Source organism: Callorhinchus milii, unplaced genomic scaffold (genome assembly GCF_018977255.1).
Source record: "Callorhinchus milii isolate IMCB2004 unplaced genomic scaffold, IMCB_Cmil_1.0 Scaffold4, whole genome shotgun sequence".
NCBI lineage: Eukaryota > Metazoa > Chordata > Chondrichthyes > Chimaeriformes > Callorhinchidae > Callorhinchus > Callorhinchus milii.
The window spans coordinates 4,564,602-4,578,298 of record NW_024704745.1 but is presented as its reverse complement, the minus strand read 5'-3'; the positions used below and the strand labels follow the sequence as shown (position 1 = coordinate 4,578,298).

At 46.1% G+C, this 13,697-nt stretch overlaps 1 protein-coding gene across 1 annotated transcript in view; it reads right to left on the bottom strand.

Moving 5' to 3' along the window:
- Positions 1-3,400: 3,400 nt before the first annotated feature.
- Positions 3,401-13,697, bottom strand: part of LOC103189166 (E3 ubiquitin-protein ligase TTC3-like) — a 43,569-nt gene continuing 33,272 nt past the window's right edge. Inside the window, exons 19-28 of the mRNA XM_042334063.1 lie at positions 13,368-13,448; positions 12,273-12,385; positions 11,608-11,734; positions 11,351-11,473; positions 10,633-10,734; positions 9,797-9,889; positions 7,332-7,396; positions 5,374-5,516; positions 4,382-4,699; positions 3,401-3,682 (exon numbers count right to left, since the gene is read on the bottom strand). Of these exons, the coding sequence (XP_042189997.1) occupies positions 3,537-3,682; positions 4,382-4,699; positions 5,374-5,516; positions 7,332-7,396; positions 9,797-9,889; positions 10,633-10,734; positions 11,351-11,473; positions 11,608-11,734; positions 12,273-12,385; positions 13,368-13,448 (1,311 nt within the window). The 3' untranslated portion in view covers positions 3,401-3,536. The remainder of the gene's footprint in view (positions 3,683-4,381; positions 4,700-5,373; positions 5,517-7,331; positions 7,397-9,796; positions 9,890-10,632; positions 10,735-11,350; positions 11,474-11,607; positions 11,735-12,272; positions 12,386-13,367; positions 13,449-13,697) is intronic.

Here is a 13,697-nt window from a genome sequence, read left to right as displayed (position 1 = left end):
ATATTGTTGAAGTGAATCTCGCAAGTGGGAACAACAACATGCATTTTATTAGTGCCCTTGATGGACGGACGGAAGTGTCTGAGCACTTAATAGTGGCGGAGCCTGATGCCGAGTCTGGGGAGGGAGGAGATGACCGTAAGCACAGTCGAAGAGGAAGGTCGTGATCTAAAAGAGGGGAAGGAGGGAGCAAGCCGGAGGGATTGGAGGAGAGAATGCTCCTAAGCTTTGGGGTGTAGTTGCTGAAAGCGTGGCCACCGATGGTGAAGCGGAGGGGACAAGGGACGAGCAGGAGGCTGGAGCCAGAGGGTAATGGAGTGGGGACAAAGCAGATCAGAGAGATAGGGAGATGCCAGGGTGTGAAGGGATTTGTATCAAGCGTTAGGATCAAGAAGAGGCAAAGAAGTTATTAACTGAGAGAACTTGGGGGGCGTGGGTGGGAGCTGGTTAGACCACAGCATAAACTGAGAATGAACCAAAATACTGAGTGCCACCGTTAGTGCTGCTGAGTGAAGAGAATTGTATTGTAATATAATACTAATAATAATCATTGCATTTTATACAGCGCCTTATCACGTCATTGAGACGTCTCAACCCGCTTCACAAAGTGTATATTGTGAAGTGGATTGCCTGTGTATTTTGTGGGCGAAACGTGGCAGCCAATTGCACGCTGAAGCGTCCCACAAACAGTCATGGATTGAGTGGCCAAATGTGTTTTTTGGAGGGATTATAACCCCCCCCGAAAGCTAATCGACTAGCAACCGGGTTCCTAATTACTGCTAGGTAAAAGAGAGGCGTGTCGATTAAGGAAACTTGCCCAAGGTTTGGCCCTGCCCGGGAATCGAACCCAGGTCCTCCATCTTGCGAGGCGAGAGCGCTAACCACAACACCTCAGGACTCCACGAGTTTAAGCCATTGACGCCGAGTGGAGTGGCTCTTATTGTAGTTACATTATGCAGAGGGTGGCCTTTCATGTCGGGAGGACGTCGCAGGGAGCTTAACAATACTTGCTGAGCACCTGAATCAGGGTGAAAGGGGAGGGAGGGAAGGAGGGAGGGGAAAGATGGCAGAGAGTGCAGCCAAAGAGGTACTTATTGAGAGAGGGAGGGTCAGTCAAGATGCACGGCTCTAGTTGAGCTAGAGACGAAAAGCGAGACTGACACGGTGGGAGTACTCACAGGTTCCCATCATCGGAGAATATTTCTTCATCTTCCTCCTCTCGCCCTCCGGTATTGAAAATGCTAGATAGGACGTGGAAAGGCTGTGGGCAAATGACAGGGATCCAGCACTTATAGTAATAATAATAATAATAATGCTTGCATTTGAGTTCACGCCTTATCATGTCATCGAGACATCTCAAAGTGCTTCGCAGGATATACTGCAAAGTGGAAATGCCCCGTAAACAGCCATGGAGTGAGTGACCAATTTTATTTGGGGGACTGTTGACCAGGACAATGGGAGAGAGAGAGAAACTCCCTTCTCTATACAAGTAGCGTAGGCGGGATCTTTAACATCTACCTGAACAGGTAGAATGGGATCTCGGTTTAACGTCTCATCTGAAGGATGGCATCTCTGACAATGCAACACCCCCCCTCCCACCCCCACCCCAAACACACTGCATTAGAACGTCTCCTTAGACTATGTGATTCCAAGTCCTGACGTGAGGCTAGAACCCATAACCTTCTGACTCAAGAGGCAAAGAGTTACCACTGAGTCGGGCTGATACAGAATCAGACAGGAACCTCTGCTGGTGCACAAAGTCAACGTCACATCCTTGCTTTTGCATTGAACGCTCCTACGTATGAAACCTGAGTGGCCGTGGCAGATTGTGAGTAGAATATTTGTGAGCATTGAATCCCTTTCCCCAACATGGACGCTGGGAGATAAAATCCTTCCCTCTGCCCCCCCTTCCCCCCCACAGACACACACACACACACACACACACACAGACAGATACACACAACACACAGACAGATACACACAAGACAGCTACACACACACACAAGACAGATACACACACACACACAGTTAGTTCTCAAATGCAGGCTAACCTTTGGATCTTTTAACTTCTTTTTTCTGTTCCTGATTTTACTTTTCAGGCCAATATTCTGCACCGGGGTGGGATGTGGGGGGCAAAAAAACAGACAATTACAAATATTTTACAACAAAAATCCACAAAATTCAGTGCAATTTATTCATTGAAACTTCATCACCTTGAGGACTGGCCTCAGGTCCTTTATTAACTATCGCATTTATTAACTATCGCAACCCCAAGATTTTAAGCTCCAAATATTCCCAATTAAAGAGCAACCACGATCAAACTCACAGATAATTCTTCATTTTCTTGCTTCTTTAGTGCAATAAACGGAGCATCTGAAGCGGGGGGGGAACCAGCACAAGTTATAACACGCAATAGTAATAATATTTCTTGCATTTGACACAGCGCCTTTCGCACGGGGAATGACATATTAATCCGTCACCACATGCGCACTTACTGGCTGCAATGAATTACGAGTGTAAATTATTGATTAAATTGGATTTTGTACGATTTATACAAGTTTGCCTGCAACTCGGACTTCGCGTAATTCATATCAAATGTGATGGTCCTGACTGATCAGATTTATGTGAGTTTTACTGTGTGTGTGTATATATATATATATATTTTATATCTTAAAAGTATATTTTGTTCGATTCCCTTTAATGCTCGATGGCAATTGCCAGCGATTGCCAGGTCCATCTCAAGACCTTCCTCAAGACCTTCCAGCTACAGTCGTCTTCCACCCCCACCCCACCCCTCAGGTCAGGTGCCAGACCAGGATTGTTAAGTGCCTCGGGATGATATCCGGACGTGAAAGGCACTGTATAGATGTAAATTTGTATTGTAAAGATCCTGCGGCGCTATTGGAAAAGAGAAGGGAGTTATTCTCTCTCCCGGTGTCCTGGGCAACAATCCCCCAAATAAAATTGGCGACTGACTCCATTTAGGCTATCTGTGGGACACTGTGCGCACAATTGGCTGCCCGCAAAATGCAGTCACTACACTTTGCAGCGTATCCTGTGAAGCGCTTTCAACAACAACAACAAGATTGCATTTATAGAGCGCCTTTCACGTTGGGAGGACGTCCCAAGGCGTTGGACAGTTGGGTCGGGATCCGAGCACGGGGGAAATGGTCAGGGTGAGGGGAGGGAAGGGAGGGAGCGAGGAGTGGGTAAATGGTCAGGGTGAGGGGAGGGAAGAGAGGGAGCGAGGAGAGGGTAGAGAGTCGAGAGGGGAGCTGAAGGCACGATTGAAGAGAAAGGTCTTGAGACCGACCTTGAAGGAGGAAAGGGAGGAAGCGGCGAAGGCACTGGGGGATGGAGTTTCAGACATCTCAACGCAGTGATCAGGCGCTCTATCAACTGGCAAGGATTATTACTGACGAAGCACGTACCCATTACGTTAAAATATTCGTCTAAAGCGTTGTGCAGGGAAGGGAAATTCTCTCTATTCTTCTCCAATATCCATATAAAAGTACGGGTGTTCACTGGCGAGACTATTTTTAGGGTCTCCACAATGTGTTCGGTGCCGTGACTCTCCGGGGCAGGATAATCCCTGCCTCGTCCAACACCTCCAGCAGTGGGCCCGCATCCAACCGCTCTATACAGTGCGAGTAGCGCAATACGAACAGCTCTGCGGCTTTGAGGCCTGGAAAAGGGGATGAAACGACAAGAGTAACTACTTCTGAATCACAGCCATTGGCAGCCGGGCGTTCCCAGTGAGGGATTTTATTCCCCCACTTGGTTCCCTTTCACCGTACAAAGCCAAAGCTCCAAAGGGTGATCCCAGTGGTCCTATAATAATAATTATAATAATAAGACACTGCTGCATGTAAATGACTGCGGTGTTTCGCCCACAAAGCACGCACAGTCACCGCACTTTACAGTACAGCAAAACTCACGTGAATCTGATCTGTATGAATCGTATAATCACCCAAGTTCTACATCTGCCCAAGTCCCGTTCAAGAAAGTTTATATTCTATGCAAGTTTGACGTAACTCGTACTCTGCGGCACAAGTCACATCAAATATACGGTCCAAACTGATACGACATACGGGAGGTTTACTGTATATCCTGTGAAGCGCTTTGAGATTAGTCAATGCCGTGGAAAAGCGCTACATCGACTGCAAGGATTATTATTATCATTATTATTATCTAGAATTATAGAATCTATTAGAAGATAAGAACTTGCTCAGCAAAAGAAGACCAAGGTCCATCTAATTCGCCATCCACCATCCCGGCAGTCGCTTGACAAGTCGTGCCCCAAACTATATAACGGATCCCGAAATATTACCTTCCAGTGGAGATCTATCTAATTTGTTCTCGAAACAGACAACATTTTCCGTACTTGTGTTATTTAAGCGGTTGATCCACTCCAGGAGCTTGTTATCGACCCCTTGGCACTTGGTGAGGGCGTAGAGAAACAGCCTGGTTTGCACACGGTTATTCCTGTGCACGATCAGGTCCAGGAGCCTCCCCATGGCCTCCTGGGCTTCGCAGGCTCCGGCGAAGATGGCGGCAGAGTCCTCCTCGCTCAGCACGTGAGACGACAGCAACTCGGGGAGCAGGCCCGAGAAGTCCTGAACCCCGCTTTGCAACTGCTCCTGGTTCTCGCTGACCAGCTGCAGCATCCAGTCTCGGTGAGCGCTCCGGGAGGGAGACAGACCTTCACGAAAAGGAGCACACAACGTCACAAGCAACAACAACAACAAATTACATTGATACAGCACCTTTCACGCTGGGAGGACGTCCCAAGACACTGGACAGGTAAGGGTTTGCGCCGAGCTGGGGGTTGGAGGAGAGGGAGTTCGGGAGATAATAATAGTGATGGTGATACTACTCGTATTTGATACAGTGCCTTAACACGTCATTGAGATGCCTCAAAGCGGCTTCACGGGATATACTGTAAAGATCTAGAACACGGCAGTGAACAGGCGCAGACGGGACCTGGGTTTAAGATCTCATCTGAAGGACGGCATCTCCGACCCCATGCGTGAGCTTAAAGTCCCGATGGGCTGACTTCTGACTCGGGGGCGAGAGTGCTACTAATCCAGCCAGGCAGACGTGAGACTGGAAAGTTGCGCAGAGAGCTGCTACGGTCTGGAACGCACTGCCTGAAAGGGCGTTGGAAGCAGATTCAATAATAACGTAACAAGGGAATTGGATATTTACTTGAAAAGGAAAAAAATTGCAAGGCTATGGGGGGCGGGGGTTGAGCGGGACTAGTTGGTAGCTCTTTCAAACAGTCGGCACTGGCACGATGGGCCGAATGGCCTCTTTCTCTCCTGTAAGATTCTATGATTCTATTCAATATTGGAATAAATCTCTTTTTTTTAATACCCATTTTGAAATTGGCCTCTTCGCATTTGCCGATGTTTGCGTGACTTTCCTTTGCCTGTCTCTCAGCGATGATTCGAGATGCTTCTTTTCTTGACTGTTTCCTCTTTAGTTTACGCTCCTCTTTAAACCTCAACTTGAAAGCACTGGATGGTGGTGGGGAGGGAGGGAGGGGGGAATAAATTATAATAATGATCCTACATTTGATGCACGCCTTTCACGCAGGGAGGACGCCTCAAAGAACTTCAACGGGATTTTACTGGAAAGTGCAATGACTGTGTATTTTGTGGACGAACGCCACGAATGAATTAATCCAGACCATAAGCCACGTACTAACGGACAGATGGGGGCAAGGGTGGAGGTGGGGGGGGGGAGAAGGAGCGACAGACACGGAGAGAGACGAATAACAAAAGGAAAGTAATAATGAGAGGGAGTGAAAAATAACAAGCAGTGAGACAAGGCAGACCAAGGTAAGTCACATCAATAATAAATATTAATCTCTTAATAATAATAATTATAATCCTTGGATTTGACACAGCTCCTTGTCGTGTCGTTCGAGACGCCTCAAATGCGCTTCACAGAATATACTGTGACTGTGTATTGCTTGGGTGAAACACGGAAGCCAGTTACGCACAGCAGTGTCCCACCACGAACAGTCATGGAGTGAGTGACCCATTTTATTTGGGGGATTGTTGGCCAGGACACCAGGAGTAACTGCCTCCTCTTTTCGACTTACCGCCACGGGGTCTTTAACGACAGTTAGACGGGACCTCGGTTTAACATCTCTCATGGCACCGCTGACAATGCATCACCCCCGCAGGGCTGCATTGGAGCGTCAGCTTATAGACTGTGCGACTGCAAGTCCCGAGGTGGGGGCTTGAACCCACAACCTTCTGACTCAAGAGGCGAGAGCGTTACCCACTGAGTCAGGCCGACACACTTATACCAACTCATTTGAAACTGGGGCTGAACTTGGTTGGGATCAAGGAGGGGAACATGTCTGCCTGGGTCAATTGGGAGGGCTCTCGCCTCCTGGGTTGTAAGGTTGAGGGTTCAAGCACCTATGTTGGGACGCTGAACTCACAGTCTAGACTGCTACCTTGATGGGGCGCTGGAGAAACTGTGCTGCGTTGTCTGAGGTCCCATCTCCTGCGGTTGAGACGTTGACCCGAGTTCCTCCTGTTGTCTCTGTTCAGGTAGACGTTAAACATCCCGTGGCTCTTTATTCGAAAAGAGGAGTGAGTTTCCCTCTCCCCGCCGCCCAGGCCAACAACTCCCCAGATTTAGTTTTTCACTTCACAGCTGTTACAGGACGTCGCTGTGTGCAAATCGGCTGCCATGTTCGCCAGCAAAAATAATACCGGCAAACTTTACAGTGATTCCCGCGAAGCGCTTTGAGATGTCCTCATGACGTGAAAGGCACTGCATCATATGCAAGGATTATTCAATAAAACCAGTAGAAAACAGGGAGGAATAGCGAAGCTGGAGCATTCCCTTTACGGCTGTCTCATTCGCAAGACCATAAAATTAACAACCAACGAGTGTAACAATGCGCCAACAACGACAAATTACATTGAAACAGCGCCTTTCGCGTCAGGAGGTAAGTCCCAAAGCACTGGGCAGTTAGGGATTTGGAGCAACAATGGCCAATAAATAAATAATAAATGTGTTATTTAATATCAAACGTTGTTTGAGAGGCACATGTTGACCAAGCAATCCAGCTCACGTTACGCTTGGAAAAGGAACACGGGGCTGAATGGTGTTTAATGAGTTTCTGAAGGGAACAGATTCCTGGTGGGCGACAGAGGCAGACTTTTTTTTTTGGGTGGGGGTGTGGGGGGGGGGAAGGGGGGGAGAGGAGGTGGTTGGGTACACACAATACTCCAACCCTTCCAATGCTCCACACACACAGCCTTGAAACATTTTGAAAGCAATAATTTGAGTGACTTGTAAATCTCTACCTCGAGCATTTCTGTTTGATGACAGCTTTCGGAGGTTCCGTGTCTCTTACCATTTTAGCTTCAAACTTGAAGAAAGGGACAAGAACAACACAGTTATTTAACTCCCGAGAGTAAAGGCACCAAGTATTTATTTCTACCTCGAGGCATATCAAGGATTCCCACAACCAGCTTTAATAATAATAATAATAATAATCCTTGCATTTGATATAACATGATTGGGACGTTTCAAAGCGCTTCACAGAATATACTGTGAAGTGAATTGACAGTAGATGTTTGTGGGTGAAACGCAGCCGCCAATTACACACAGTAGTGTCCCAGAAACAGTTGTGGATTGAGCATCCAAATCANTTTTTTTTTTGGAGGTATTATTACCCCAGGAAAGCGATCCACCGATCGACTAACAATTGGGTAAACAGGCGGGTGGAGTAAGAAAACTTGCCTAAGGTTTCTCTCTGCCCGGGAATCGAACCTGGGTCCTCTCTCTAACCACTAAACTACAGCACTCTGTCACCAATTCGCCACTGGACAGTGATTTAACAAACGCGGAAACGTTTTTTTCGGAATGAAAAACTCACTGAGCGACTCACAGCAGTTATACAATAATCCTTGTGTCTAGCTGTAGCTTCCAATAACATTAGAGCATATGAAATAGGAGCAGGAGTAGACCCCTCGAGCCTGCCCCGCCATTTAATAAGATCATGGCTGATCTTCTAACCTAATTCCATTTACCTGCCCTATCCCCATATTCCTTAATCCCTTTAGTTTTTAGGGACATCTCAAAGTGCTACACAGGAAATTGTTCTCAAAGTCAAGAGGCAGGGTGAAACCATAGGTAAGTTTCTTTACTCCGCACGCCTGTTTACCCAGCAGTAAGTAGGAACCCAGTTGTTAGTTGATTGGCAGATTGCTTTTCCGGGGGTAATAATTCCCTTCAAAAATAATAATAATTTGGTCACTCAATCCACGACTGTTTGTGGGACACTGTTGTGCGCAATTGGCAGCTGCATTTCGCCACCGTCAATTCACTTTACAGTATATTCTGTGAAGCGCTTTGAGACAATAGCAACTTACAGTTATATAGTGCTCTCCATGCAGAGGAGCGTCTCAGAGCGCTTAGTCTTGAAGTTGTGAAAGGCGTTATATCAAATACAAGGATTATTATTATTATTATTTGTGGGCACGATTCATGGCTGTTTGTGCGACTTTTGCGTTGAGCAAATTGGCTGCCAGGTTCGCCTCTAATACAGAGTCACTACACTTTACAGTGAATCCTATGCAGCTCTCTGAGACAACCTTGTAGCGCAAAAGACTCTAATCAAATGTGAAGATTATTTCCTTATTGTAAGAGCAACAGCCAATTTGTGAACAACAATGTCCCATAAATTGTTATGAAGTGAACAACCAATTTTTTCAGGGCGGGGGGAGGGGGGGTGTGGGGAATTCTAAATTTTTAACATCAACCTAAAAAGACAGACAAGACCTCGGGTTTAACATCCCATCTGAAGGATTGCACCTCTGACAATGCAGTTGCACCTGAGTGTTAGCCTAGACTTTGGGCTCGAAGTTTAGATAAATATCCTAATTGGAGGAATATTTGTAAGGGGAGAGGTATGAGAGGGTGTGGGGAAAAGGCAGGAGCACGAGACTAGATGGATAGCTCACGGAGAAAGCTGGCACAGATATCATTGCTGCTTTGTAAATTTCTATGTTTTTGGGCCGCTAAGTGCACGGTGGGGCTTGAACCCACAACCTTCCAACTCAAGGGGTGACTGTGCTCTCGACTGAGCCAGGCTGACGCTTATCTCTCTGATATTTATGCACCAGATATTTCGAAAGGAAATAAGACACTTAAAAGCAATGCTTCTTACATATTAAAGTAAAACTCACGCAAGTCGTATCAGTTGGGACCATAACATTTAATGAGACTTACGCAAAGTCTGAGCTGCAGGCCAACTGGATAAATCTTATAAAATCCGATTTAATCAATAATCTACACTGCGCTTGTGGAATTCAACACAGCTGGTAAGTGCGCAGGCGGTGATTCAAAGCAGCCGGTAGGTGCGGGAGCAATGGAGGGTAGGGGAGCAGGTGTTAGGAAGTGATTAACATGAGTAGTGCAAAGAAATCTACGTGGTTTCGAAAGGAAACTGAACAGGACTCGGATGAATGTACAAACTAGCCGTTTGAATGATTTATAAAGATATATGCAAGTTTTACTGTATTATAAGCATAAGATTGTAACAGGGCGACTCTAGTATTGAAAGTGTTTGCAAATTTTGCATATTTGTTGGCTGAATTTCATACAACTAAAATAAACATTAAAGATGCACTGTTTTAGAAACAGTCTATTAACGTTATGTGGATTTTCGCTTTATGTACAATAAGCAACTGGGATTTATTTAGTGATATTCATGCAGGGTAGCACCTCGGAGCATTTAATAACATGTGACGTAACATCTTCCTACCTCACACTTCATCAGACCCTTCGAGCTGAAGATGACAATTTTTGAGATTTTGCCCCCGCAGTCAGGAGTGAAACACGCACTCCTCAGAAAATCCTGCAGACAGAGAGGAGGCAAAGTATTCAGGCAGAATCAGACAGTGATTAGAGACTGCCGTCAGGGTGTATGGGGAGAGGGGAGAGGGAGGAAATGCGAGTTTGGCCACCATTCTAATCTAAACAATATTGGATACTGGCTCCCCATCCGCCAGAGGATCGAGTTCAAAATCCTCGTCCTCGCCTTCAAAGCCCTCCACGGACTTGCTCCTCCCTACCTCTGGTACCTGCTAACCCCCTATAGACCTGTCTGCTCCCTCCACTCAGTGGGCTCCAGCCTGCTCCTTGTCCCCCGACCTTCCAGCCCCACCATCGGCATTGAAGCCTTCATCCTCTCTGCCCCCAACCTTTGGAACTCTATGTCACAGTCCCTTCACCTCGCCTCCTTCCCCTCGCCTCCTTCCCTTGCCTCCTTCAAAATGTTATCCCCGACTGTCCAGCTCCTTGGGACATCCTCCCAATGTGAGAGGCGCTGTGCGAACGTAATCTGTTGTTGAAATAGTAAATGATTTATCATAAAATATGGGGGTGAGGCAAAGAGGGAGGCAGAGGAGTTGCTTCTTAAAATAGTAATTCGGGAATGACAGTCAACCATAAAATTATCCATTCTGTGTTGCAAAAACTTTCTCACGACTTCACACTACACCGCGAACAAATCAAAAACATTTTTTTTTTTGGGGGGAGGGGTGATTTGTTTGTGGCGTAGTGTGAAAAGATGATTTGTTGCTCACGAGAGTTGCTCACCTTGTCATTTTTATCCTCAAAGGCTATTGCCTTCAGCTTCTTCCAACAGTTGATGTGGTACTCCACGTGACACTTCAGGTAACACATCACCCGAATAAAGCCCTGAGATACGAGACACCTGGTAGTCAATAGTCATATGCACAAACTAAAGAATTTCTGCCTGTCTAATAGCTGCCCCATACCAACCTGCCTGCTCTCTCAGCTCGGTGGGCTGCGGCCTGCTTCACACCCCCCCCCACTCGGCCCACCCCACCATCGGCAATCAGGCGTTTAGCCTTACTGCCCCCAACCTATGGAACTCCATCCCAGTCGTCCCTTCGCCTTGCCCCTTCCTTGCCTCCTTCCTTTTCGACTGCACCTTTGGTCATCCTCCTAACCCCTACTGCCCTCCACCCCTCCTGAATACCAACCCCCAGCTCAGGTCCTGACGTGAAAGGCGCTGTACAAGAGTAATTTGTTGTTGTCAGTCCAACACAATGTAAATCTAGATCTTCAGCATTCGGGATGTCATCTAATCCTCACGGCAAATAAAGATGAGAGCACAGAATTACATATAATACCTCAGTGTGAGTCTGTGCCAGTGTGTATATGCCACATAAGCCCTCACCCCTCCTATCCCCTTCTACAAACCTCTATTCTCCCAAAATGTATTTAGCGCAGTTTTTCTTAAATGCATTGATAATAATAATAATAATAATAACAATGATACTCAAAGTACCTTAAAGTCTGGGTCTGAGAAGTAGATTTGGACTTTGGGGTGTCCCTGGCAATGTTGGTAGCGGCAAATGGCATCTGACTTCGGAGGAAATCGGCATTTTACAATATATTCCTCCAATGCTATCTGAAAGGTCAAAAGGGACCCAAATCAGTGACAGAGTTTAGATCGCTGACCAGCTGAGGGGGCAAGATCTACAATGGAAAAAAAGTCGGGTCACACGTATGAACAAATGCACAATATCTTTAAAAAAACACAACCTTTAAACGTCCACTGTCTGTTTCTTCAATGATCACGGCTGTCTTGGGCCAGGTCAGTATCCCGGGAACAATCTTACGGTTCACCATTGTGAGGGATTTGGTGAAAGTGCTGTGGGCGTCGGTAAATCTGGAAATAAAGTGATTTAAAGATGGGAAGAGCAGCCACAGTCACCGGGATGTTTAACAAGCTTTGCATTTGATACTGTGCCTTATCACATCGTCAAAATACTACGACTAATAATCCTTGCATTTGATATGGAGCCTTATCAAGTCGTTGAGACGTTTCAAAGCGCTTCACCGAATGTACCGTAAAGTAAACTGACTGTGTATTTTGCGGGTGAAACGCGGCAGCCAATTGCGCACGGCAGCGTCCCACAAAATGACTTGAGTGACCAAATTATTTTTGGGAAGGGTGGGCGGTTAGTGATGATTATCCCCTGTAAATCGATCGGCCATTTGACTAACAACCAGGGTTCCTACTTATTGTTAGGCAAACAAGAGGCACGTGGCGTAAGGAAAGTTGCCTAAGGTTTCACCCTGCCTGGGAATTGAACCCGGGTCCTCTCGCCTGCAAGACGAGCGAGCTAACGACTGAGCTACGGGACTCCATTGGGCCTCTTCATAGGGAATGCTCAAATCAAGAGCCACTTACTCCCTTCACTGACCTGTTCTGTTTGAAGCACACTCTGCCCAGCCCGTAGAAAGCCAAGCTTCCAAACCGCTCTTCTGAATACTGCACCAAGATACGATTAAACTGATGTTCTGCTTCGTCGAGTTCCTGTTTGGGCAAAACACTGATCAATGGTGTAAGGATTCTATAATTAATGTGTTAAATATAATCTGAAATGTTTATAACATATGCTTCTTGCACGCTTATAACATAATTTCTGATACAAGTAGCAAGGAACTTTGATGGTCGACTTGACCATAAGTAGCATACTTCTTTCTTGTATGTTTATAAATAATGACTTCCTTTGGGAATACTGGATATGAGTGGAAAGGAACTAGTGGTCAAGTTGACCATAGATAAAAAAAAAAGGTACATGATTGAATATATGCCCAAGGCTGAAAAACAGAATGGTCGCTTCATCAATATGTAATCATTTGTCACAAGATTGTTGGTACTGAGATCAACTGCATTGACAGGTGATGTTGCTCTTCACTGGAGCAACAAATCCAACTGCTAAAGGTCCCAGCTCGGCAAACAGCGAGAAGCTAGCCAGACAGTGTAGGTCGCGAGCTGGTTTGCGCAGGTTAAAAAGGGTACCAGAGGGCAACCACTGGGCATGAAACCTTACCCCAGCAAGAGGAGGCCAGACCAGAGGCAGAGAGATATTAGGCCAACGTGGTGAAAATTAGGAGAATAATTCAACGTGCCGAATTCAAATTCAAATGTTAACCCACTGTGTTCTATTGATTTAGGTTAACGGAACACAGTGATAACAATAATAATCCTTGCATTTGATACAGCGCCTTATCGTATCATCGAGACGTGTCAAAACGCTTTGCAGGATATACTGTAAAGGTCAGTGACTGTGTGTTTTGTGGGCGAAATGTTTGTGCACTGCAGTGTCCCACAAACAGCCATGGAGTAAGTGACCAATTTTATTTGTTGGCCAGGACACCAGGAGAGAGAAACTCCTTTCTCTTTTCGAACAGCGCCGCGGGATCTTTAACGTCCACTAGAACAGGCGCAGACGGGACCTCGGTTTAACGTCTCACCCGGAGGAGTATTCCTGAATCACTTCACAACAGCTTACCTTGGGGTGTCCTATACCAAGGAGAGCACAGGCACGACCATAGATCAGCACCACATAATCAGTGGTCGACAACGAAATCTCCTGCGAGCAACAAAAAGAAATACAAAGAACGGACATGTTACAACAAATGAAACCTACTTTAGTATCTGGTTAATTCAGAGATGTGGGGTTATGACGTCATTCTTTCTTATAAAATAGCGATCTTTTTAACAAAATAGTCATCCTTGCACTGAATGAGCACCTTATTACATTGTCGAGATGTCTCAAAGCACTTCACGGGATATACTGTAAAGTGGAGTGACTGTGTTCTTTGTTGGAGAAATCAGCAGC